Genomic DNA, 27,223 nt, shown 5'->3' with positions numbered 1-27,223 from the left:
GCGATAGTAACTAGGAATGGAATTCTACTTTGGAAACATTTCCTCTCTGGACACACAGGAATTTTTAAATTCCATACTTACATATACTGTGTGTGTGTGTGTGTGTGTGTGTGTGTGTGTGTGTGTGTGTGTGTGTGTGTGTGTGTGTGTGTGTGTGTGTGTGTGTTTGTGTGTGTGTGTGTGTGTGTGTGTGTGCTGTTATGCATGCGTGTGATTCTGTACTTACATATCCAAAGTTCTGAGCCCCTCTAGGAACACCAGCTATCAGCTCTGGAAAGGAGAGAGGAACACACATTATATCACACTGCCTGCCTGCTTTTCTGTCTGTCTGTCTGGATGCCTGCCTTTCAGTGTGTCTCTGTCTCTAGGCCACCCTGACCGAAGACACTAAAAGCTGACAACAGACTGACTGATGACGAAAGGGAGAGAGAAAGATAGAGACAGAGTGGTTTTGATACGAGTACCTCCCCTCAACCCTGTTCCCGGTACAGACCAGACCACAAACCCAAGCCAGCAAGCTCCAGCTTTAAGGAATTCAAAGATGTGACCACAACCAGCCTACAACCACAATAAAATCATAATACAACCACGTGTCAACCTTTGGTTTGGCACTTGGTGCCATGTTTTAATTAGGAAGATGTAGGAGGCAGAACATATGGTTTTGTAGCAAGTTACTTTTCTTGGTTAGTTTGCAGTGTAATTACTCGTTAGTTACGGTCCATCGGACAAGCCTCTGAAACCCTGCAAGCACCAAACACACAGAGATGAAAGTGTTGTATTTTACCTTGCTCTGAGTCTCCTGTGAATTCCCCCACTGCCACAGAGTAACCTGCAGACCAGAGAGAGATATTAGTGAGTGAGCGTGTGAGTGTGTGTGTGTGTTTGTGTGTGTAGATGAAACTGTGTGCGTTACCTAGGTAGCTGTCGTCATGGGTATCAGCTGCAGCGTGTGTGTGTTTCTCTCCAGGGACTCTCCTGAGCACGGCTTTCAGAGAGTAACCATTCAATATCTCTGCTACGCCTGCAGTCATCACCTGACCTGGAGAGAGAGAGAGGTCAGAAACACACAATGGTCAGTAACAGACAGGCCAACCCCAGACCCAATGGGGAGCAATAACTTCTGCACTGTCAGTCTATCACACACACATGCACGCCCCCACACACACATTCCTGCCCTTTGTTATGAAACTCACAAGTATGAGGAGCTCTTCCCCGAGGAACACTGAAACACCTCGTTAGCAGGAGTTAGAATGACACACACACACACACACTTTCTCTCTCTCGCGCTCTCTCTCTCTGCTATTGTAGCAAATGCTGTGCTGTGGAGGGGGAGGTCAGACAAACATAGACCTACTGCTTTATCTCCAGCTGCCCTCAACCTCACATCAATCCTCCTTAATGTGGTGGGTACTGACAGAGAGAAATCGCCCATGTCTTAGACTCCCACTTTTCTTAACTCCCTTCACAGACATGGACGCTAAGCCTAATTACAGACGCATACCTACACAGACCCTAACCCAAGTCACAGACTTACAAAGACAGACCTTCTACTCAGACAAGACAGACCCTCTTCACAGACCGTAACCACGGACACAAACCTTCTCCAGACACACACACACACACCATAATAACAGACACCCACTCAACAGACAGCTCCTAACCCTAATCACAGAAACAGACCCCTAACCCTCTGCAGACTTCCTCATTACTGATAGTATAAGAGGTTCCTTCAGATCCTCTGATAATAAGCTGTATAAAAGGCTTCCCATAATAACTCAGCATAATCACCTGTGATAATAGCTGTATATTAGAGACCATAAACTCTCTGCTCGGAGAGCTTTTATAAACATCTAGAGGAAGTGTTTAAACACCAGGAAGCTGAGCCAAGCTGAGGGCAACAACATGCACAAACACTTATACACACACACCAGGGGCATAGAGAGATCATAAACCACCTTCAACAAAGGATTAATACAACATAATATTAATTCATAAAAAGACTCATTGACTATCCAGCTCTCTTTCTCTCTCTCACCCACTTCTGTCTCGCTCTCCATTTTGAAGGCATATTGTAACATCTGCATCCAACTCACACCCTCAAACACGTAGATCCCTTGAGGGCAGCTCACTCTCCAGATCCCAATCACCTGAATTCTGATCACTTGTTCACACACCTGTATGTCATTATCACACACTATTTAGTTCAGTTCTTTGCACCCCATCACTGAGGTATTGTGTGATGAGGTATTGTTTGTTTTGTGACACACGTCTTTCTGAGCCGGTTTTCCCATGATTTACTCCTCCTGTGTATGATAGTTTTTGCCTGCCTCACTAACGACGCCTTTTGCCTATTCCCTGCCTGTACCTTAGCCTATCGGATTTCCTGTCATCTACCTATTGCCTGATCTCCCGGACTACGTTACCAGCCTTTTCCCTGCCTGTACTGTTGCCTTGTTGGACACCCTGTGTATGACCTTCTGCCTGCCCCTGGACCCAGCTACCTGCCTCCTCCTGTGGCCCCTTACAATAAACACCTGCTGCGCCCTGCGCTTGAAACCAGCTCTCTTTCTCCCATCGTATTCATTTCACATGAATACGATGACATAGTAGGCAGTTCTTGTTGTAAAAGCATGTTCCTATCCTCTTCTGTTTTTTAAATGAATTAGGTGACTGGAGCGATAGGGCACAGAGGTTAACATGATGGGAGTGACCGTGATAAAAGGAGGAGAGTTTACTACCCTGTATTAGTAACTGTCTCTCATAAAACACACAAATGCACACTTGCATGCACACTCACCATCACACACACACACAGCTGTGCTAAAATCCACTCAATGAAGATAAGCAAGGAGACATTAGGACAGGAACAGTATCCCCCCCCCCCCCACCATGCCCCCCACCGCACACACACACCCACACACTTTCAAACTTCAAGGTCCACTGTGAAGCAGGTGTCTGCCCTCCAACACACATTAATTATCATGGTGAGTGGGAGTTCCTCCACATCCCATTTCCCTCTGATCAGCTCATTACAACTGAGCCTAGACTCAATCAAACACTTCCTGTCAGAGAGAGAGGAGGCAGGGGCTCTCAATCTACATTGTCCTAATCTGGCTTCTCCTGGGATCAAACTGCACACCAGGAATGAGAGAAATTAACTAGAGCAGTGCTTCATCAAATACTATGTGAATCCAGGTCTGGTGCAGGAATGTGCCTTGATCGTGCTGCTAAACTCATCTCTTTCTCCCTCTCTCTTTGTCTCTCTGCCTCTTTTTCTAGTGTTTCACATAGAGGGAGCTAATATTACCTTGCCAGTAGAAGCTGCCAGGTCCGCCCACCACCAGTGTCCCCTCCTGAGGAAGAGAACGTCTGGGTCAGTCCAGGGTTAGGACTAACTTCCTCAAGACTGGACAAAAGCTGAATTTAAAGTGCATTCGGAAAGTATTCAGACCCCTTGACTTTTTTCACATTTTGTTACATTACAGCCTTACGCTAAAATTGATTAAATTGTTTTTTCCACCTCATCAATCTACACACAATACCCCATAACGACAAAGCAAAAACAGGTTTTTAGATATCTTTAATACATTTGCAAAAATAAATAAACTGAAATATCACATTTACATAACTATTCAGACCCTTTACTCAGTACTTTGTTGAAGCACCTTTGGCAGCAATTACAGCCTTGAGTCTTCTTGGGTATGAGGCTACAAGCTTGGCACATCTGTATTTGGGGAGTTTCTGCCATTGTTCTCTGCAGATCCTATCAAGCTCTGTCAGGTTGGATGGGGAACGTCGCTGCACAACTATTTTCAGGTCTCTCTAGAGATGTCCGATCGGGTTCAAGTCTGGGCTCTGGCTGGGCCACTCAAGGACATTCAGAGACTTGTCCCGAAGCCACTCCTGCGTTGTCTTGGCTGTGTGCTTAGGCTTGTTGTCCTGTTGGAAGGTAAACCTTCGCCCCAGTCTGAAGTCATGAGCGCTCTGGAGCAGGTTTTCATCAAGGGTTTCTCTGTACTTTGCATCTTTCCCTCGATCCTGACTATTCTCCCAGTCCCTGCCACCGAAGAACATCCCCACAGCATGATGTTGCCACCAGCATGCCACACCGTAGAAATGGTGCCAGGTTAACTCCAGACGTGACGCTTGGCATTCAGGCCAAATAATTAAATCTTGGTTTCATCAGACCAGAGAATCTTGATTCTTATGGTCTGATAGTCCTTTAGGTGACTTTTGGCGAACTCCAAGCAGACTGTCTGGTTCCTTTTACTGAGGAGTGGCTTCCATCTGGCCACTCTACCATAAATGCCTGATTGGTGGATTGCTGCAGAAATGGTTGTCCTTCTGGAAGGTTCTTCCATCTCCACAGAGGAACTCTGGAGCTCTGTCAGAGTGATCATCGGGTTCTTGGTTCTTGGCCTCCCTGACCATGGCCGTTCTCCCCAGATTGTTCAGTTTGGCCGGGCGGCCAGCTCTTGGAAGAGTCTTGGTGGTTCCAAACTTCTCCCATTTAAGAATGATGGAGGCCACTGTGTTCTTGGGGATCTTCAATGCTGCAGAAATGTTGTGCCTCAACACAATCCTGTCACGGAGCTCTACGGAAAATTCCTTCGACCTCATGTCTTGGTTTTTGCTCTGACATGCACTGTCAACTGTGGGACCTTATATAGACAAGTGTGTGCCTTTCCAAATCATGTCTAATCAATTGAATTTACCACAGGTGGACTCCAATCAAGTTGTAGAAACATCTCAAGGATGATCAGGATGTACCTGAGCTCAATTTCGAGCCTAATAGCAAATGGTCTGAATACTTATGTAAATAAGGTATTTCTGTTTTTTTTATTCTGAAAACCTTTTTGCACTATGCCATTACGGGGTATTGTATGTAGATTGATGAGGAAAAAATGTAATGTAATCCATTTTAGAATAAGACTGTAACGTAACAAAATGTGGAAAAGGGGAAGGGGCCTGAATACTTTCTTAATGCAATGTACAGTTGAAGTTGGAAGTTTACGTACACCTTAGCCAAATACATTTAAACTCAGTTTTTCACAATTCCTGACATTTAATCCTAGTAAAAAGTTGCTGTCTTTGGTCAGTTAGGATGACCACTTTATTTTAAGAATGTGAAATGTCAGAAAAATAGTAGAGAGAATGACTTATTTCAGCTTTTATTTCTTTCATCACATTCCCAGTGGGTCAGAAGTTTACATACACTCAATTAGTATTTGGTAGCATTGCCTTTAAATTATTTAACTTGGGTCAAATGTTTTGGGTAGCCTTCCACAATAAGTTGGGTGAATTTTGGCCCATTCCTCCTGACAGAGCTGGTGTATCTGAGTCAGGTTTGTAGGCCTCCTTGCTCAAACACGCTTTTTCAGTTATGCCCACTTATTTTCTATAGGTTTGAGGTAAGGACTTTGTGATGGCCACTCCAATACCTTGACTTTGTTGTCCTTCAGCCATTTTGCCACAACTTTGGAAGTATGCTTGGGGTCATTGTCCATTTGGAAGACCCATTTGCGACCAAGCTTTAACTTCCTGACTGATGTCTTGAGATGTTGCTTCAATATATCCACATAATTTTCCATTCTCATGATGCCATCTATTTTATGAAGTGCACCAGTCCCTCCTGCAGCAAAGCACCCCCACAACATGATGCTGCCACCCCCGTGCTTCACGGTTGGGATGGTATTCTTCGGCTTGCAAGCCTCCCCCTTTTTCCTCCAAACATAACGATGGTCATTATGGCCAAACAGTTCTATTTTTGTTTCATCAGACCAGAGGATATTTCTCCAAAAAGTACGATCTTTGTCCCCATGTGCAGTTGTAAACCGTAGTCTGGCTTTTTTATGGTGGTTCTGGAGCAGTGGCTTCTTCCTTGCTGAGCGGCCTTTCAGGTTATGTCAATATAGGACTCATTTTACTGTGGATATAGATACTTTTGTACCGGTTTCCTCCAGCATCTTCACAAGGTCCGTTGCTGTTGTTCTTGGATTGATTTGCACTTTTCGCACCAAAGTACGTCAATCTCTAGGAGACAGAACACGTCTCCTTCCTGAGCGGATGACGGCTGCGTGGTCCCATGGTGTTTATACTTGCGTACTATTGTTTGTACAGATGAACGTGGTACCTTCAGGCATTTGGAAATTGCTCCCAAGGATGAACCAGACTTGTGGAGGTGTACAAATTTTTTTCTGAGGTCTTGGCTGATTTCTTTTGATTTTCCCATGATGTCACGCAAAGAGGCACTTGAAATACATCCACAGGTACACCTCCAATTGACTAAAATTGTCAATTAGCCTATCAAAAGCTTCTAAAGCCATGACAGAATTTTCTGAAATGTTCCAAGTTGTTTAAAGTCACAGTCAACTGAGTGTATGTAAACTGCTGACCCACTGGAATTGTGATACAGTGAGTTAAGTTAAATAATCATTCTGTTAACAATTGTTGGAAAAATTACTTGTGTCATGCACAAAGTAGATGTCCTAACCGACTTGCCAAAACTATAGTTTGTTAACAAGAAATTTGTGGAGTGGTTGAAAAACGAGTTTTAATGACACCAACCAAAGTATATGTAAACTTCCAACTTCAACTGTATATACATCTGAGTCGGGCCGAGAGCCCTGATCATGACCCCACAGGATCATATAAGTCACAATACTTAATCTGCCTGTGTCAAACCAAATTCAATGCACTTTAAAGGCCCAGTGCAGTCAGAAACATGATTTTTCTGTGTTTTATATATAATTTCCACATTATGATAATGCCCTTTTAGTGTAAGAGTTGTTTGAAAAGACCACCTGAAATGTCAGCATATTTTGTTGGGATGTAGTTTTGGCCTGCCTGGTGTCATCACCAGGTAGTACATTAGTTAATAGACCAATGAGAAAGTCAGTTCCAAAACAGTGCCAATAACATCTCATTTTCAGTTTCCCCTCTCCACTCAGACCACTCCCAGACAGTTATAGCAAAATTCTTGCTTTTGAAATTGCTCTTTGCTAAGAAGCTATTTTTGTTTATTTTTACCCTTTTAATCGGAAACAATTACAGTAAGTAAAAAAATGTAATATTCAGATAAAAATGGCTCCATTGGACCTTTAACTGGCCAAGCTCGTCCTGATTTACCTGTATACACACTGATTGATAAACATAGAAGAAACAATCATAAAAGACAATGTGTGTGTGTCTGTTTGTTTCTGTGTGTGTGTACACTGTCTTCAGTCATCCATGTGTACTTCCTGTTGAAAATGACAGCTTCCTGTACAAGAGGGTACATTGAGCAGAGAGGGTTCAGATGTTCCCATGAGCAAGGCCCTCTGTGATTTAAACGGACCAAGTTGCATGCCTCCTAGCTCTCTCCCCTCTAACCATTATTGTGTGTCTCTCTATAGTCCTGAGAGGAGTCAGACAGAAAGTGAGGATGAGGAGGGAGGCTGTTATGACAAACATGTATTTTTACACACACGCCTCGGAATATGTTGACTCGGCTGTGATTGTGTGCTAGAAAATAACTAAGGGGTTCTCTCTGTATTGAGGATTGTCATGACATGGACAGTGATGAGGATGTCATGACATGGACAGTGATGAGGATGTCATGACATGGACAGTGATGAGGATGTCATGACATGGACAGTGATGAGGATGTCATGACATGGACAGTGATGAGGATGTCATGACATGGGCGGTGATGAGGATGTCATGACACGGGCGGTGATGAGGACGTCACGTGGGTAGTGATGGTTGTTACCTTGGTGAAGTCCACACTGAACCCGGCCTGGCAGAAACCCTGTCCCTCTGGGTCTGGATCATCTGACAAACACAATCACACACCATATCAGATCATCGTTTCAACCCTCCTGTGGTGAGTTGTTATTAGTTGAAGTGTTCCACAAAGTCTGACCCTGAACCTCCAAGTAGCTCGAACTTTACCTCTTCACTATTCCATATGTCCAAACTCTATGTGGAAGAAATCAGAGTGCAGGGTGTGTGTGTGTGTGTATAAACCTGGCTGATAATTAATCATTCCCCGTGTTCCAGAGGCACCCCGAGGAGAGGTGAAATGAGTCGTAACTCGCACGCACACACACACACACACACACACACACACACACACACACACACACACACACACACACACACACACACACACACACACACACACACACACACACACACACGTTAGCTGGAGTGCGTAAGCTCGGAGGTCATAAATCCACATTAAAATCTAAACAAGAAGCTCCCAGAGAGAAAGGTTGAAACACACACACTGGGTTGGAAACATTACAGAGACTGAGTGTGTGTGTGTGTGTGTGCGCATACGTGTGTGTATATATGTGTATGTGTGCTGGGTTTGTACAGTAGCATTGTGCGTCCAACCCCCTTGGAACCATCACGTTGATCTCAATAAAAACTGTCCAGTAGAGTAAAATGTTTTATGTTTTCCTTTTAAGTTGTTTGATGTCGATGTTGTTGAATCTCACTGTCAACATAAAACAAACCCTTAATTAAATAACCTCCAGAATCACTAAAACACCAGATGTGTGTGTGTGTGTGTGTGTGTGTGTGTGTGTGTGTGTGTGTGTGTGTGTGTGTGTGTGTGTGTGTGTGTGTGTCAGGATGTTTGTGTAGAGAGTCAATGATAAGAGTTGTGCATTAGGTTGGACGGTATTCAAATTTTCATATTGTCATACCTTCCTTCTCTCATACCAGGATTTACGGTATTACCGGCATAGCACACAAGGGGGGGGGCTAAAACTGCAAGAAAAGCCCATTGGGCCTCTATTACCAGAATGCTAATATAATTTGCACAAACTAATAGCGAAATTACATAGCTAAATGCTAACGAGCGAAAACGAACATAAACGAATTGCAGACAGGCAAATACAGCTCATAAAGTAATACAAGCATAGCAAGTAGCTGCCGAACGCCATTTCCGGTGAGTGTGGACGTTTCCAAGCAAAAGTAAACAAGAGATGTTGTGCAAATGAACAAAGTTGTGATGCGTACTTTTCTAAAAGAAGAGCAGCATGTGTACACGGAGTGATGGGGAGATGAACGGGGGAGAAAAAAAACATTGGTAGAAGCACAGGGAAAAATGGCAGCTATACAGATAACTCATCCGGAGCTCTTTGACTTCTGGCAGAAAGACATTATTTAGCAGTGATTTGCATACAAGTGTAACGTCATCACCTCATGTGCGCTGCACAACAGAGACTCGCCGACAGATATAGAAAGTTAAGGACTCATCAGTTCGCTTTCCCCGTGGTGCTATTAACAAACAAACACGTGACTGGCTCAACTGTTCTGGGGAACTACTGTAAGCTTCATCTAAAATATTGTGACAGGTTAAAATGAAGAACGCAATCTGCTTTATCTCCTAAGGTATTGCACATGTTGACTGCAGGTAAAAACTTAAAAAGATGCTACAAATATTCAAATTAATTGAAAAACTTTTGTTTTGACAGTATTGAAAAACCATCCCGTGGCTTTTTTCAAATACTCCAGTATACGGTATACTGCCCAAGCCCAGTTGTGTGTTCCAGTGGGTGTTTACGAATGGCAACCTGATAGGGACCTTAGCTTCTTATCATGCTTTTCAATGGTTTTGACTGTAGCCTGTTAGTGTATTGGCCTCCAGCCACAGACAGTATATCTGAGTACTGAGCGTCTAGCATCTTTTACTACAAGACAATGTTGTCTTGCAATTTTGGTGTGTGTATTAGGGCTAGGAATTGCCAGGGTTTCTCATTTATTTATTTTATTTCACCTTTATTTAACCAGGTAGGCAAATTGAGAACACGTTCTCATTTACAATTGCGACCTGGCCAAGATAAAGCAAAGCAGTTCGACACATACAACAACACATAGTTACACATGGAGTAAAACAAACATACAGTCAATAATACAGTGAAAAATAAGTCTATATACAATATGAGCAAGTGAGGTGAGATAAGGGAGGTGAAGGCAAACAAAATATATATATAAATAAATAAAAATATAAAAAGGCCATGGTGGCGAAGTAAATACAATATAGCAAGTAAAAAAAAGTAAAAAAAGTAGAGATAGTAGAGATAGAAAAAAGTAGAGATAGAAATAATGGGGTGCAAAGGAGCAAAATAAAAAAATAAATAAATACAGTAGGTAAAGAGGTAGTTGTTTGGGCTAAATTATAGATGGGCTATGTACAGGTGCAGTAATCTATGAGCTGCTCTGACAGCTGGTGCTTAAAGCTAGTGAGGGAGATAAGTGTTTCAAGGTTCAGAGATTTTTGTAGTTCGTTCCAGTCATTGGCAGCAGAGAACTGGAAGGAGAGGCGGCCAAAGGAAGAATTGGTTTTGGGGGTGACCAGAGAGATATACCTGCTGGAGCGCGTGCTACAGGTAGGTGCTGCTATGGTGACCAGCGAGCTGAGATAAGGGGGGACTTTACCTAGCAGGGTCTTGTAGATGACCTGGAGCCAGTGGGTTTGACGACGAGTATGAAGCGAGGGCCAGCCAACGAGAGTGTACAGGTCGCAGTGGTGGGTAGTATATGGGGCTTTGGTGACAAAACGGATGGCACTGTGATAGACTGCATCCAATTTATTGAGTAGGGTTTTGGAGGCTATTTTGTAAATGACATCACCGAAGTCGAGGATTGGTAGGATGGTCAGTTTTACAAGGGTATGTTTGGCAGCATGAGTGAAGGATGCTTTTTTGCTGAATAGGAAGCCAATTCTAGATTTAACTTTGGATTGGAGATGTTTGATGTGAGTCTGGAAGGAGAGTTTACAGTCTAACCAGACACCTAGGTATTTGTAGTTGTCCACATATTCTAAGTCAGAGCCGTCCAGAGTAGTGATGTTGGACAGGCGGGCAGGTGCAGGCAGCGATCGGTTGAAGAGCATGCATTTAGTTTGACTTGTATTTAAGAGCAAATGGAGGCCACGGAAGGAGAGTTGTATGGCATTGAAGCTCGCCTGGAGGGTTGTTAACACAGTGTCAAAAGAAGGGCCAGAAGTATACAGAATAGTGTCGTCTGCTTAGAGATGGATCAGAGAATCACCAGCAGCAAGAGCGACATCATTGATGTATACAGAGAAGAGAGTCGGTCCAAGAATTGAACCCTGTGGCACCCCCATAGAGACTGCCAGAGGCCCGGACAACAGACCCTCCGATTTGACACACTGAACTCGATCAGAGAAGTAGTTGGTGAACCAGGCGAGGCAATCATTAGAGAAACCAAGGCTGTCGAGTCTGCCGATGAGGATGTGGTGATTGACAGAGTCAAAAGCCTTGGCCAGGTCAATGAATACGGCTGCACAGTATTGTTTCCTATCGATGGCGGTTAAGATATCGTTTATGACCTTGAGCGTGGCTGAGGTGCACCCATGGCCAGCTCTGAAACCAGATTGCATAGTGGAGAAGGTATGGTGGGATTCGAAATGGTCGGTAATCTGTTTGTTGACTTGGCTTTCGAAGACCTTAGAAAGGCAGGGTAGGATAGATATAGGTCATGATTCTATATTTATTGCGGTTCGCTACTGTGATTTTATTGCAATTTGATGTTCCAAATATATTGCTCACCATACTGTATGTCTGCCGCAGAGAGACAAGGGAAATTTGTTTTAATCAGCCATGGAAATAAAAATGCTGAAACCATGTTAGCTCACTATTTAAAAAGAAGACTGTTGACAAGCTAAAGGATGAAGAATATGAGGATGAGTTTTGACACAGGTACAGCCAACTAGCTAGCGCTACCTAGCATCAAAAAACATTTTTTGGAGTCAAAGTATCAATATAATAGCATAGACCCCCCCCCCCCCCATCACAAGTGCGTATGTGTGTATGTGTGTGTGTGTGTGTGTGTGTGTGAACTCACTGGTCCTACAGGGTGAGTATTCTGCGTAGGCACTGAAGTTCTGCACGGCAACATAGCAGGTTCCTACCGGGTCCTTCTCACCGTTCACCTTCACAGTACGCCAGTGGTAGAGAGGAGCACAGGCCTAGACACACAAACACACACACACATTACATGTATATGACTGGTTCAAAGTGTATTAGTTAGTCATAGCACTGATGGTTTACATCTATGACGGGTTAGGGTTAGACAGAATATCATTCCTCACCACCACTTTGCCTTTGTGAGTTCTAACTGAGGCTCCAAACCACTGGTGAGACTTGAACTCCAGAGGCTCCCTGGTGCCATTAACCTTAATCATCCTGTTATCTATAGAGAGAGATGGAGGGAGGGAGGAGGGAAAGAGGGAGAGAGTTTTATTGTGGCATCAATCAACCTGGCCCAGCCCTAATAGGTCTAGTCTCTATACAACATGGGTCATGCCTGCCTATACACCATGGAAGGCCCAGATTTGGAAGCTAACTAAAGTAACATGGACATCACTAACTTTTTTTTAATGATGTTTCCATTGAAGTTTCTAGAAATACACCTTGATCTTTAATGTCCATTGTCATGCTGTAAATGTGCATGACTGTGTGTGTGTGTGTGTGTGTGTGTGTGTGTGTGTGTGTGTGTGTGTGTGTGTGTGTGTGTGTGTGTGTGTGTGTTAGCCTGCTCCAGTGCAGATCCTTTCCTGTGTTATTGAAGGCCAGCTGGGCCTGTTTAGAGAGACGGAGTCTCTACGCCTCATAAAACACCAGCAACCTACACACACACACACTGAAGACTGCAGTTTCTCCCGGCCCATACTAGACGACAAGGTAAGAAAGAGATGAGCTAATTATGAAATTTGAGTGATCTATCCCCATATGTCTTGTGTCATGTTTTGTCATTAGAATGACCTCATGCACACCTGCACACTGTTCCTAACCCTTAACCCAGTAAGTGGCTTGGTCTCTTCCCTTTGACTGCATCCAGGCCAGGCGCACCACAGCCATGCCACTGATCGCCATAATGCACCCTCTCTAGTGTAATTTGCTTAATTCCTTCAATCTCTCTCTCCTTCCCCCTGTATGGCTCTATGTGTGTGTGTGTGTGTGATGATAGATTATATGCGTGGGTGTGTGTGTCTCTCATGTCGCTGGTTTGTACCTGTATTAATGAGGCTACAGTAACCTTTGCCATATCCACGCACATCACACACACACACACACACACACACACACACACACACACACACACACACACACACACACACACACACACACACACACACACACACGAAGATCTAATAAAAAGCAGACATCCCCTCCTTCCCCCCTCTTATCCCCTCCAGTCTCACAGTCTCAGAGGGAGAATGAATTCCCATGTGCTCACAGTTTAGCCCCCCTAGCCCGCTGACCGCTTCTTACACACTCACACTTTACCCCTCCCCCAGGATAATTGAGAGAGAGAGAGAGAGAGAGAGAGAGAGAGAGAGAGAGAGAGAGAGAGAGAGAGAGAGAGAGAGAGAGAGAGAGAGAGAGAGAGAGAGAGAGAGAGAGAGAGAGAGAGAACAGTAGAGGAGTTATTAATCTCTATGAAATGGATTGCCCATCCTATCAGAATAGACCAGTTAGTACAACAGGAAGTAGTTTTTCAGTAAAGAAACAGAGGTGACAGGATCAGAATTCTAGAACACCAGACAGACAGATGCATTCAGCCACCACCCACCAACATATCTTTCTCATAGAAATTAATAGTAGTTATTTTTCTATGGCCCTCTTCATACACACTCCAGCTGACAAAGACCATGTGGATCATCACACACACACACACACTAGTGGTGAGGGCGCTCTCTTGTGTTCTGTTATTTGTCCGGATGCATGTAAGTGCATCGGGTGAAATTACACTTCTAACAAGAACACAAAACACACATGTACAGTTCTTCTGTGCTCCTGAAACCTGAAGCCAACCACATGGGCAGGAGTTAACCCCTTCATGCTCACTCATGTACTTTGTGAGAGCAAAGCAAAGCTAGCACACACACACACACACACTCACTGGCGTTGTCGAAGGGTATCTGTGTACAGCTGTAGGGTTGCTTGGTGGGGTCAGGGTTTGGGGGATAGGGACAGTAGTAGACAGCTCCTCCCTCTATGATGCCTGGCTGGGATGTGTTGGCCTTGGGTGCTCCCACCAACACACTCAACCTGCAGGGACACAGTCATGACAGATATAATCCCACTAACTGAATGTTCACACACAAAACTTAAGAGAAAGAAATGGTCTTTAACACACAGAGACACACACACACTCAGAGAGAGAGAGAGAGAGAGAGAGAGAGAGAGAGAGAGAGAGAGAGAGAGAGAGAGAGAGACAGAGAGAGAGAGACAGAGAGAGAGAGACAGAGAGAGAGACAGAGAGAGAGACAGAGAGAGAGAGACAGAGAGAGAGAGAGACACAGAGAGAGAGAGACAGAGAGAGAGAGACAGAGAGAGAGAGAGACAGAGAGACAGAGAGAGAGAGAGAGAGAGAGAGAGAGAGTGTGTGAGAGAGAGTATTAAACATATTCATTGGGAAAGACACATTAATATTTTAGTTATTTAGCGGAAGCTCTTATCCAGTGCATAAAACTAAGGAGCTGAAACAACAAGAAACATGATAGGAGCATCTTGGTAATAAAACAGTTCTCAGTTCCTTTACAAATCCCAGCGCTCATCACAGAGTCAGCACAGAAAGCACAAGTACAGTAGGCTACTAGCATTATGACATATTGTTTCCTGCAGTCTTGGTGGGCTTGGAAAACTCACAAAAGCCTACTATTCTGAGACATTTGTTACTGTATTTGTGTTCACTTGCGAGACGAATTTCCTGTTGAAATAATGATATTCTATTCTACTATTTTATTAGGAGAATGAACCCATCTCTCTGTTCGGGCATGTTTTTCCTGGGAATCCAGACTTAATTCATATTAACCCAACATGAACCCGCAGACCTTTGTAGGCTGTTCGAAATTGAAATGAATAACATAAAAAATGCAATGTTTTAAACTGATAGTTGTGGTCTCGGACTGTTGTCACTCACGTGCTGCTTTCGGGGGTCGGTCGGTAGAAGTCCACCGAGTAACCAAAGTAGCTCCCCTCTGGTCCTCGGTACACCGCAGGGCGCTCCGCATGCAGGTTGAAGCCTGAGACAACCGAAAGGACAAGCCATAGCACCGACACCACGCGACACAACATCCCACCAAATGCACACATCCTATAGGCACACATTAACACCTTCCCCGCAGCCAGACCAGTAGTCTATCACACCGCTCGAATCCGTTAGCAAGGAGAGAGATGATAGGCGAAATGGAGGGAGAGAGATGTTTCTGTCCAGCCAGGTGAGTTATCCCAAGTTGTGCATGCCCGTGCGTTCTGCTCTCGCCTCTGTCTCCCACACTAGGCACTCACACACACTCTCCGCTGGGTCAGCTCTCTTGATGCTCTCACCCACACACACTCTAAACTCCTCTGCAGCCTGCAGCCAGACTCTCCTGTCGCTGCGGCAGCGCGCTTCTATTCTGTGCACGCCCCCGTTGCACAACACTTCGACCCACTTCAAGACCGTACCCGGACCACATCAGAACGCGCGCCAAATGGCTGCATCATAAAGCTATCGTTTTATATGGAGGGAAAAAAGCAATTTTCTCCATTCGTAGGTTTTGATCGAGAAGCAATAATACTATAAAGTGGATGTATTAATTATCTCTCTCTCTTTCTCGCTCACTCACACGCACGCACAATAGCCCTATAATATGACACGACCTCAGTCAGCGTGGTGATACTGATTTAAGCCTGATATTACAGATCTCGGGTTTCGCGGTGTTTTATTATTAAACCGTTTATTCTGACCGCGCCGGTTTAATTAGGTGCGTTTCCTTCCATTAAAGAATAATCACCGGTAATTATCTTGCGTAATTATTACTGAGATCTAAAGTTAAACACGCCAGCCTGCGGACTAAAACTAAAGACGGGTTTGTGGGTGTGTGTCTAAATGTGTTTGTGTGTGTAGGCCAATGTGTGTGTGATGGGTTTTCACGGCACGCGTTACCATTCCCCTGTCCTGCGCGAGTCCTCTCCCAAAAGTGAAGCTATAAATACATTCGTAGCCTATTCTGATCCAGACACAACTTGTGTGTGTGTTGTAGACATCTTGCCTGCATAGCCTACATCCTGTACAGTAGATCTGAGGTGTCGTCTTATCAAAGCAGACCATACCACTACGCCCACATCACTCCTCCAGTGTGTGTGTGTGTTCCTGCGTTAACTCAGTCTGCTCCTAATCAGCATCAGTTTTAATTAAATTGAAACTTCAGAGTGTTTCATTGTCGTCAAGAGACTGAAAGTCTCATAAAGTCACAGTGAGCTGTAAAACTATGACTGCAGTGGAGTACTGCTCTTTCTCAGCTGTTATGAGGAACATATTAAGAGATGCTTTATGTCCATTTGTGTTAGAGAAACATGACTCATGTGGACCACATTGCCCAAACATCTGATCTGCGATGACCTTAGTAACAATTTATTTAGCTGTTGACAAAAATGAAGTACTCAGGCTGAAATGTATGTGTTTCTATGTTAGTGTGTGCGTGTGTAGTTAGGATGTTACTGCAAACCACTTCATATTTTCCGACAAGTGATATGAACCAGGTGGGGTTGTGTATGTTGTGTGTGTCAGAGTGTGCGTGTTACATAATCTAAGGCTGCATGGTGATGAGAGGGAGTCACAGTGAGCAACCTTGACCTACCAGATGGAGAATTCAGACAAATTTCCCCAACTCTCCTTAACCCCTCCCCTCGCATGCCCTCTTCCTTCTTTACCCCTCCCTCTCTTTCCTTATGTCTCTCTGTACTCCTCTTGCTGTCCGTAGCTCTCTCTCCATTTTTTTTTTGTCCATTAAAATAACATCAAATTGATCAGAAATACAGTGTTGAACTCCAGAGACAGATGGAACCATAGTGGCTCATTACATTACAGACCAGCATATGGTCTCACACACGCACATGGTGACCAACAGACAGAATTACAATGCCTGTGTACCTGCCATTCTCATAGAGCACATATGCTAACAGTGTGAGCATGTTTCTGCTTGCTGTGTGCAGGCATTTAGAGGTGAAGGACAGTTTAACTTAGCGTACACACACACACGTGAACAGCACTCTTAAAACTGCCCTTTTGAACAATGTTGATAGGTGGACTGCTCTTTCTCAACTGCTTTCATGTAAATCCAAGATGAACAGAATGAAAGAGAGACTTCAGACATTCAACAGGATTTCAGTTCTTAGAAACTTCATTACCTGGCGAGGATACACATGCGCTTGTACACACACACACAGAGGACTAGAACAAGAGTAGTGCTCCTCTCTCTGGTGTGCCACATGCCTGTTTTATGATGGTCCCTCACCAGGTAAAAGCATTCTAATTTGTTTTAGTTTCAGTGTGCACTCAACAGTTCAACCATCTGTTATTGTTTTCTCCTCTCTCTCCCAGTCTCATCCAATAAACACAGAGATATCCCCTTTCCAATAACACACATTCACCATACTGAGACTGACACACATGTACACACATACATACAGGCCATGTTCGAGAGCATTCTGTCCAAATCCATGATGAATTGTAGGTCAATTTTGACTGACTGATCTACAAACAATAATGAGTAGTTATTTATGCAAGTAGACGGATGGTTAGGCGAGACTATGATGCAAGGTGATGTGTAGATTAATCAGTCTGCAATCGCCGGCAACGTCAAACAAGCCCACACACGAGAAGTGAAGAAAAAAATTGTTTATTCGTTTGGGGGGTGTGTGACAATAAATACCATATCACTTCCTGTGTTGGTGTGAAGAGAGAAGTTGCGCAACGTGTAAAACCAGCCAAAGGTTCTACTTCCAGGTCAAACAACTAAACAGGAGGAATGTCTCTGCTGTGATTGGTCCCTTTATGCTGTAAACACCAGGGTGTGTGTGCGCGTAATCTCCTGTGAAAACCATTGAGGCTACTTTCCCAGCCCCAGATTTAGGCTGCTCCCGGACTATTTCAATGGAGATAATGCAGTAACCTAATCTGGGTCAGGGATACCCTGCCTCAGTATTAAGAGGTCAAACTAACTCAGCTGTAGTTAGAATATGAGTGTGTGTGTGTGTGCGCACGCATATGTGTCTTGCGGAAAGCTTTGGTTGTTTATCTCTTTAACAGTCAGAAAGCTGGGTGTTACAGAAGCATAGTTCCAGTCAGTCAGTTACAGGTTTACATCCAACGAGGTCAGCTGTTTCCTTTATATGTAGTTCGTATTAAGTGCATATATCCCAGAGTATAAAACAGAGTCATCTACAGGGTGACAATAATAATTCATTCAGCTTTTTACAACAAACCAAAAACATCCTGTGACTTAATTTAGTCATGTAAAACACAACAGCATTAACAGTAAACAAGTGTGTCTGTATGTCAAGTGTGTGTGTAGTGGCATATATGTTCTGTGTGTTTGTGTCCTGCCCAGGACAGTGAGCAAATTTCTCTGTGTGAGTGTGTGCAGCAATGTACATGTACTGTGTGTCTCAGTCTTTGTGGCCTTCCTTCCTGTGGAGATCAGTCGGTCCTCTACCACCCTAGCAGTGAGTTAGTTAAGTGAAGGGGAGCGTTCAGTATTCCACAGCAGTTCTATGTAGGGCCACTTGGTCTGGAGGCAGCGCTTCACTGGAGTGTCATCTGTCCTCACCATGGGGTCCTCAAAGCCCAGGACCAGGGCTGTACCCTGCACATACTCCACCTGACAAAGAGAGACAACACACACCAACACCTTACATTATCATAGTGGTGTGACAGTTTCAGGCTGTTTTAGAGGTGTGTGTGTATATCTTACCCTCTCGTTGTGGTTGGACTGTTTCAGGCCATTGTAGTGGTAGACAGGGAAGGAGTCTGGGATTCCAGTATCCTGAAAACACAATATACACCAGTTAACAATCATGGAGTCATCTCTGGGATGCGTGTCGATAACTCTGCTCTGGAAGGTGTGTGTATGGGAACCCACAGACAATTCAGCATACTTTAGCCTGAAACACTATACATAACCCCAAACCCACATACGTGTGTGTGTGCGTGTGCGTACATGCATTTGTGAAACTCTAACCCCAATCCCACAGAACAGCCTAGATTAGAAACCAGTCAATAGCGACACAGAGCCAAACACTTTGTTGGGACGTTCCAGAATGCTAATAGACTGTGTGAGTATGTTTATGTGAAACCATAACCTCAGTCTGTGTGTGTGTGTGTGTGTGTGTGTGTGTCCAGTTAGCTAATGGCAGTATAATTTCTTTGTGGCCGAGGGCCATTCCTCTGGTGAGTCCCTGAAGCCCTGATCACTTTAACACACTTCCCGCTCCTCTCTCTCTCTCTCTGTCCCCACATCCCTCTCCCCACCTTTCTTTCTCTTTGCCTCTCGCTCTCCCACTCTTCAGCCATGCTTCCCTGCCACAGAGTCCCTGTCTGAACAGGGGTTTGTGTAAATATATATTTAAATATTTTGGCCACCAGTGCATTGCTGTAAAAGATTTGACTCAACAAATTCATATCTATCGTCAGCCACAAACCACTAACAAAACAGAAGCGCTCATGTACGTACACGCATACAGCAAAGATATTCTTGTTTAAAATCGGTCTTCTCAGCATGTTTTATGGATATTGCTGCAGCTTTGAAGTATCTCAGCTCCTCTTCAGTTACCTGATCAGGGAAGAACTCCAGGAGGAACGGAGCCAGCAGCACGATCCCCAAGCCCTCTGGATCCAACTTACTCTTCATCAGACTCACACTGGAGAGGGAGCGAGGGAGAGAAAAGAGAAAGAGGGAAGAATAGAGAGGGAGGAAGAGAAAGAGGGAGGAAGAGAGGAAAGAGTTACGTTTGTCAGACATTTCAACATTGTCTTATAGTCTAAGTATAGCAATGAGACATGCCTCCAATTCTTCAGAAAACCTAAATCGGCCCCGTTTTAAAGCAATGATAAAACTTGTGTCCGACGGAGGGAGAGAAGGAGGAGAGAAAGGGGGTAGTAAGAAGGGACATTGGGAGAGAGCTAGTGGAAGGTGAGGGTGGAGGGTGAGGTGAGGAAGGAGTGGTGAGGGAAGGTGGAAGTGAAGAGGGAGGGGTGGAAGTGAAGAGGGAGGGGTGCAGGTGAGGGGCGAACGGGTGCAGGTGAGGAGGGAGGCCGAAGGGGTGGAGAAGGAAGGGGTAGAGGTGAGGAGCAAGGGTGGAGCTGAGGATGGAGGGGGTGAGGAGAGAGGGGGTGGTAGTGTAAGGGCTGTCTGAGGTATAAATGTGTCATGTTCTGTGTAAAAGATTATGTGTAAGAAAGCGAACACTGGAGAAATGTACGGTAACCTCGTCTGATGAGGAGTTCTGGTGTGTGTGTGTGTGTGTGCGTGCGATACTAAATATACCACTAGACATTCCTGTGTGTTAGAGCAGTAATATTATTCTTATTCCACAGTGATAAAACAGAGAAACATTTCCCTTTTAAGGCAGAAATAAGAGGAGTGTTACATGCCCAGACACAGAGGCTGATAACCCAGTTAAGACTGTGTGTGGGTATGTGTATCATCTGATGTTGCAGTCAGAGAAATAATCCTCTGCATTGTCATTAACAGCAGACTCCTACATTTCCTCAGTGAAAACAACATCCTGAGCAAATATCCAATTGGCTTTTTACCAAGTTACCACCCGACAGACCAGGTATTCACCCTACACATCCTAATTGACAAACAAAACAAAAGCAAAGTATAATCATGCTTTGTTGATTTCAAAAAAGCTTGAGACTCAATTTGTCATGAGGGTCTGCTATATAAATTGATAGAAAGCGGTGTTGAGGTAAATAAAAACACAAAAAAAACATACAACATAAAATCCATGTACACAAACAAGTGTGCGGTTAAAATGGCCAAAAAAAACACAGATTTCTTTCCTTATGGCTGTGGGGTGCGACAGGGATGCAGCTTGAGCCCCACCCTCCAACATACACTGAGTGTATAAACCATTATGCTCTTTCCATATCAGACTGGCCAGGTGAAAGCTATAATCCCTTATTGATGACACTTGTTACATCCACTTCAAATCAGTATAGATGAAAGGGAGAAAGGTTAAAAAATGATTTTTAAGCCTCGAGACAAGTCAGACATGGATTGTGTATGTGTGCCATTCAGAATGTGAATGGGCAAGACAGAATATTTAAGTTCCTTTGAATGAGGTATGGCAATAGGTGCCAGGCATACCGGTTTGTGTCAAGAGCTGCAACGCTGCTGGAGTTTTCATACTCAACAGTTTCCCGTGTGTATCAAGAATGGTCCACCACCCAAAGGACATCCAGGCAACTTGACAACTGTGAGAAGCATTGGAGTCAACATGGGCCTGTGGAACGCTTCGACACCTTGTAGAGTCCATTGACCGACAAATTGCAACTCAAGATTAGGCAGGTTTTCTAAATGTTTTGTACACTCAGTGTATACATCAACGAATTGACAAGGGAATCTGAAGAACAGTCTGCAGCACCCGGCCTCACCCTACTGGAATCTGAATTCAAAAGTCTATTGTTTGCTTCTGGTGCTTTTGTCCCCAACAAAAGAGAGCCTACAGCAGCACCTAGATCTTCTGCACAGAATCTGTCAGACCTGGACCCTGGCAGAGTGCTTGGGAGGTATCCAGATTGTCATACCAACCTTGTGATATCCTGGGATATTCAGTAATACCGGCACTGAACACAAGGGCCGCCATTTTCAAACTCCACTGCAATCTGGAGGTTAGCAATGCTAACAAGTACATGTAAAATCCCATAGAGAATGCTAACTAAATGCTAACGAGCGCAGTGCAAACATTTGATACAGTCTCTGACCTAAACTATTTGCAGGACAGACATCCCAGCTCATTAAGCTAAACTAACTCAAATTCTACTCACAGGTTACCTCACGATTTTTTTTTTGATCCAGGAGGGAATTATGTGCTGTAACCAAGAAAAGCTTGATTTTGGAAGAAACAAACCACATAGCTAGATAGCTACTAAATTAGTTAACTAAATGCACAACAGAGCATTTAGCACATTTTAGATAGTTAACTTAATAGTTATAAGATATCTAGTTGGCAAACATTTAGTAGTGGATTCCATATTGTAACTAGATCACCAGGCACGTACTGCACAACAGTGAGTGATTCACAAAGTTCCGGTCTCTCGTCGTTGTGTGTTGGTAAACAAACACCACGTGACTGGGGACTACAGGTTAGCTTTACAATGACATTTTTTTTGACGGGTGAAATGAACGCAATCTTTATCCCCTGACGTATCGCACAAATTGACCGCAGGTATTTACTCAAAAAGTCGCTACAAATATTCAAATGTATAAAAGAACTTCAAAGAAAGTTTCAACGGTATTGACAGTAGTGAAAAACCATCGCGTGGCTTTTTACAAATACCTTGGTATATCTTACCAAACCTACCTGACAGTCAAACTCAGTAAGACCAAAAATAGTGTCCCATAAGGTCTAGTTGTCAGCAGGGTTTGGAACTGAAATCATTATCCAATTGTTTTGAACAGAACCACTCTTTTCTTCATTTAATTCCACTGTCCCGAAAAGGCAGGAAAAAGTTCTGAACCGGGTTCAACAACAAAAAGGTAACGTTACTGGTTTATATCGTTATTATTTTTTTTTTTTTACATTTCGATCATTAAATTACTATACCAATCAGTGCGGATAGAGCAGGCAAGCTAGTTGTTTACGTGTGCGATGGGCTGAAAAGTGAAGCCTACGGCGCAAGATGCAACAAATTTTGCGGCCGGGGAGAACGAGAGAGGGGATAAGGCTTGAAGCGCTGGGCATCTTGTGCTATGACATGCATTATATTAATTAGTTCCACAGAATTATACATAGGAGGAGCATCTTCTATGGCGGAACTTCGAATGTCCTGTCAGCTAGCTAGCTAACAAGCTTGTGTTAGCTAATTTAGCTAAGCTTGTGTGTGGAGAGCGGCGCCAGAATTTAAAAACACGTCTTACAATTTTGTAGTTAATAAATCTAAAGTGAAACGGGATAACTAGGTCTATATTATGCTTATCAAGCTCCAATGTAACGTAAGTAGGCTACAGTCAGTAGCCTATTGCTTCAGAGGGGAAGGGGCAGGTCGCCTTATCAAATAAAATGTTATTGGTCACATACACATGGTTAGCAGATGCTAATGTGTGTGTAGCGATATGCTTATGCTTCTAGTTTCGACAGTGCAGTAATATTTAACAAATTCACACATGTAAAGGAATGAATATATAAGAATATGTATATATAAATATACGGATGGGCGATGGCCGGGCGGCAAGGGCAAAAGATGCAATAGATAGTATAGAATACAGTATATACATATGAGATGAGTAATGTAGAATATGTAAGCATTATTAAAGTGGCGTTATTTAAAGTGACTAGTGATACCTTTATTAAATCCATTTCTTAAAGTGGCCAGAGATTTGAGTCACTATGTTGGCAGTAGCCTCTCTATGTTAGTGATGGCTGTTTAACAGTCTGATGGCCTTGAGATAGAAGCTGTTTTTCAGTCTCTTGGTCCCAGCTTTGATGCACCTGTATTGACCTCGCCTTCTGGATGATAGCGGGGTGAACAGACAGTGGTTCGGGTGTTTGTTGTCCTTGATCTTTTTGGCCTTCCTGTGACATCGGGTGCTGTAGATGTCCTGGAGGGCAGGTATTTTGCCCCCGGCGATGCGTTGTGCAGACCGCACTACCCTTTGGAGAGCCTTGCAATTGAGGGTGGTGCAGTTATCGTACCAGGCGGTGATACAGCCCGACAGGATGCTCTCGATTGTGCATCTGTAAAAGTTTGTGAGTGTTTTAGGTGACAAGCCAAATTTCTTCAGCCTCCTTCACCACACTGTGTGGGTGGACCATTTCAGTTTCTCCGTGATTTGTAGGCAGAGGAACTTAAGACTTGCCACCTTCACTACTGTCCCGTCGATGTGGATGGAGGGGTGTTCCCTCTGCTGTTTCTTGAAGTCCACAATCATCTCCTTTGTTTTGTTGACGTTGAGTGAGAGGTTATTTTTCTGACACCACACTCCGATGGCCCTCACCTCCTCCCTATAGGCCGTCTCGTCGTTGTTGGTAATCAAGCCTACCACTGTAGTGTCGTCTGAGTTGGAGGCGTGCATGGCCACGCAGTCATGGGTGAACAGGGAGTACAGGAGGGCTGAGAAAGCACTCGTGGGGCCCCAGTGTTGAGGATCAGCGGGGTGGAGATGTTGTTTCCTACCGGCCCGTCAAAGTCCAGGACCCAGTTTCACTGAGCGGGGTCGAGAGCCAGGGTATCAAGCTTAATGACGAGTTGAGGGTACTATGGTGTTAAATGCTGAGCTGTCGTCAATGAACAGCATTCCTACATAGGTATTCCTCTTGTCCAGATGGGATAGGGCTGTGTGATTGCGTTGTCTGTGGACCTATTGGGGTGGTAAGCAAATTGGAGTGGGTCTAGGGTATCAGGTAGGGTGGAGGTGATATGATCCTCGACTAGTCTCTCAAAAATCAAATCAAATCAAATTTATTAGTCACATACACATGGTTAGCAGATGTTAATGCGAGTGTAGCGAAATGCTTGTGCTTCTGGTTCCGACAATGCAGTAATAACAACAAGTAATCTAACCTAACAATTCCGCAACTACTAATATGTACATAAAGATATATGAATGAGTGATGGTACAGACGGCATAGGCAAGGTGCAGTAGATGGTATAGAGTACGGTATATACCTATGAGATGAGTACTGTAGGGTATGTAAACATAAAGTGGCATAGTTTAAAGTGGCTAGTGGTACATGTATTACATAAAGATGGCAAGATGCAGTAGATGATATAGAGTACAGTATATACATATACATAAGAGATGTGTAATGTAGGGTATGTAAACATTATATTAGGTGGCATTGTTTAAAGTGGCTGGTGGTACATTTTTACATAATTTCCATCAATTCCCATTTTTAAGGTGGCTGGAGCTGAGTCAGTTTGTTGGCAGCGGCCGCTAAATGTTAGTGGTGGATGTTTAACAGTTTGATGGCCAAGAGATAGAAGCTGTTTTTCAGTCTCTCGGTCCCTGCTTGGATGCACCTGTACTGACCTCGCCTTCTGGATGATAGCGGGGTGAACAGGTAGTGGCTTGGGTGGTTGTTGTCCTTGATGATCTTTATGGCCTTCCTGTGACATCGGGTGGTGTAGGTGTCCTGGAGGGCAGGTAGTTTGCCCCGGGTGATGCGTTCTGCCGACCTCACTACCCTCTGGAGAGCCTTACGGTTGTGTGCGGAGCAGTTGCCGTACCAGGCGGTGATACAGCCCGACAGGATGCTCTCGATTGTGCATCTGTAGAAGTTTGTGAGTGCTTTTGGTGACAAGCCGAATTTCTTCAGCCTCCTGATGTTGAAGAGGCGCTGCTGCGCCTTCTTCACAACGCTGTCTGTGTGGGTGGACCAATTCAGTTTGTCCGTGATGTGTACACCGAGGAACTTAAAACTTTCCACCTTCTCCACTACTGACCCGTCGATGTGGATAGGGGGGAGCTCCCTCTGCTGTTTCCTGAAGTCCACAATCATCTCCTTTGTTTTGTTGACGTTGAGTGTGAGGTTATTTTCCTGACACCACACTCCGAGGGCCCTCACCTCCTCCCTGTAGGCCGTCTCGTCGTTGTTGGTAATCAAGCCTACCACTGTAGTGTCGTCCGCAAACTTGATGATTGAGTTGGAGGCGTGCATGGCCACGCAGTCGTGGGTGAACAGGGAGTACAGGAGAGGGCTCAGAACGCACCCTTGTGGGGCCCCAGTGTTGAGGATCAGCGGGGTGGAGATGTTGTTACCTACCCTCACCACCTGGGGGCGGCCCGTCAGGAAGTCCAGGACCCAGTTGCACAGGGCGGGGTCGAGGCCCAGGGTCTCGAGCTTGATGACGAGTTTGGAGGGTACTATGGTGTTAAATGCTGAGCTGTAGTCGATGAACAGCATTCTCACATAGGTATTCCTCTTGTCCAGATGGGTTAGGGCAGTGTGCAGTGTGGTTGCGATTGCGTCGTCTGTGGACCTATTGGGTCGGTAAGCAAATTGGAGTGGGTCTAGGGTGTCCGGTAGGGTGGAGGTGATATGGTCCTTGACTAGTCTCTCAAAGCACTTCATGATGACGGAAGTGAGTGCTACGGGGCGGTAGTCGTTTAGCTCAGTTACCTTAGCTTTCTTGGGAACAGGAACAATGGTGGCCCTCTTGAAGCATGTGGGAACAGCAGACTGGGCTAAGGATTGATTGAATATGTCCGTAAACACACCAGCCAGCTGGTCTGCGCATGCTCTGAGGACGCGGCTGGGAATGCCGTCTGGGCCTGCAGCCTTGCGAGGGTTAACACGTTTAAATATTTTACTCACCTCGGCTGCAGTGAAGGAGAGCCCGCAGGTTTTGGTAGTGGGCCGTGACAGTGGCAATGTATTATCCTCAAAGCGGGCAAAAAAGGTATTTAGCCTGTCTGGGAGCAAGACATCCTGATCCGCGACGGGGCTGCTTTTCTTTTTGTAGTCCGTGATAGACTGTAGACCCTGCCACATACCCCTTGTGTCTGAGCTGTTGAATTGCGATTCAATTTTGTCTCTGTACTGGGACTTAGCCTGTTTGATAGCCTTGCGGAGAGAATAGCTACACTGTGTGTATTCGGTCATGTTTCCGGTCACCTTGCCCTGGTTAAAAGCAGTGGTTCGCGCTTTCAGTTTCACGCGAATGCTGCCGTTAATCCACGGTTTCTGGTTTGGGAATGTTTTAATCGTTGCTCTGGGTACGACATCGTCAATGCACTTCCTAATGAACTCGCTCACCGAATCTGCATATTCATCATTGTTGTTGTTGGACGCCGTGCGGAACATATTCCAATCCGCGTGATCAAAGCAGTCTTGAAGCGTGGATTCAGATTGGTCGGACCAGCATTGAACAGACCTGAGCGCGGGAGCTTGTAGTTTTAATTTCTGTTTGTAGGCTGGAATCAACAAAATGGAGTCGTGGTCAGCTTTTCCGAAAGGAGGGCGGGGGAGGGCCTTATATGCGTCGCGGAAGTTAGTATAACAATGGTCCAGAGTTCTGCCAGCCCTGGTCGGACAATCGATGTGCTGATAGAATTTAGGGAGTTTTGTTTTTAGATTAGCCTTGTTAAAATCCCCAGCTACGATGAATGCAGCCTCAGGGTGTGTGGTTTCCAGTTTACAGAGAGTCAGATAGAGTTCGTTCAGGGCCATCGATGTGTCTGCTTGGGGGGAATATATACGGCTGT

At 44.6% G+C, this 27,223-nt stretch overlaps 2 protein-coding genes across 3 annotated transcripts in view; both read right to left on the bottom strand.

Moving 5' to 3' along the window:
• The window catches only part of LOC129857599 (integrin alpha-8-like), a 62,112-nt gene extending 46,695 nt beyond the window's left edge, over nucleotides 1-15,417 (bottom strand). Inside the window, exons 1-9 of the mRNA XM_055926029.1 lie at nucleotides 14,947-15,417; nucleotides 13,924-14,072; nucleotides 12,110-12,210; nucleotides 11,863-11,986; nucleotides 7,751-7,812; nucleotides 3,308-3,353; nucleotides 914-1,039; nucleotides 785-829; nucleotides 227-270 (exon numbers count right to left, since the gene is read on the bottom strand). Of these exons, the coding sequence (XP_055782004.1) occupies nucleotides 227-270; nucleotides 785-829; nucleotides 914-1,039; nucleotides 3,308-3,353; nucleotides 7,751-7,812; nucleotides 11,863-11,986; nucleotides 12,110-12,210; nucleotides 13,924-14,072; nucleotides 14,947-15,134 (885 nt within the window). The 5' untranslated portion in view covers nucleotides 15,135-15,417. The remainder of the gene's footprint in view (nucleotides 1-226; nucleotides 271-784; nucleotides 830-913; nucleotides 1,040-3,307; nucleotides 3,354-7,750; nucleotides 7,813-11,862; nucleotides 11,987-12,109; nucleotides 12,211-13,923; nucleotides 14,073-14,946) is intronic.
• A 2,256-nt stretch (nucleotides 15,418-17,673) lies between these two features.
• LOC129857597 (ubiquitin carboxyl-terminal hydrolase MINDY-3-like) overlaps nucleotides 17,674-27,223 on the bottom strand; it is a 50,357-nt gene continuing 40,807 nt past the window's right edge. Inside the window, exons 13-16 of one of the 2 annotated variants that reach the window (XM_055926027.1) lie at nucleotides 19,622-19,709; nucleotides 19,321-19,386; nucleotides 18,764-18,835; nucleotides 17,674-18,670 (exon numbers count right to left, since the gene is read on the bottom strand). In XM_055926027.1, the coding sequence (XP_055782002.1) occupies nucleotides 18,521-18,670; nucleotides 18,764-18,835; nucleotides 19,321-19,386; nucleotides 19,622-19,709 (376 nt within the window). In that variant the 3' untranslated portion in view covers nucleotides 17,674-18,520. The remainder of the gene's footprint in view (nucleotides 18,671-18,763; nucleotides 18,836-19,320; nucleotides 19,387-19,621; nucleotides 19,710-27,223) is intronic. The other variant, XM_055926028.1, reaches the window with a different exon arrangement.

The sequence above is a fragment of the Salvelinus fontinalis genome, chromosome 6, assembly GCF_029448725.1.
Source record: "Salvelinus fontinalis isolate EN_2023a chromosome 6, ASM2944872v1, whole genome shotgun sequence".
Lineage (NCBI taxonomy): Eukaryota > Metazoa > Chordata > Actinopteri > Salmoniformes > Salmonidae > Salvelinus > Salvelinus fontinalis.
Note: the sequence above shows the minus strand (reverse complement) of the source record. Positions and strands in the feature narration are given on the sequence as shown.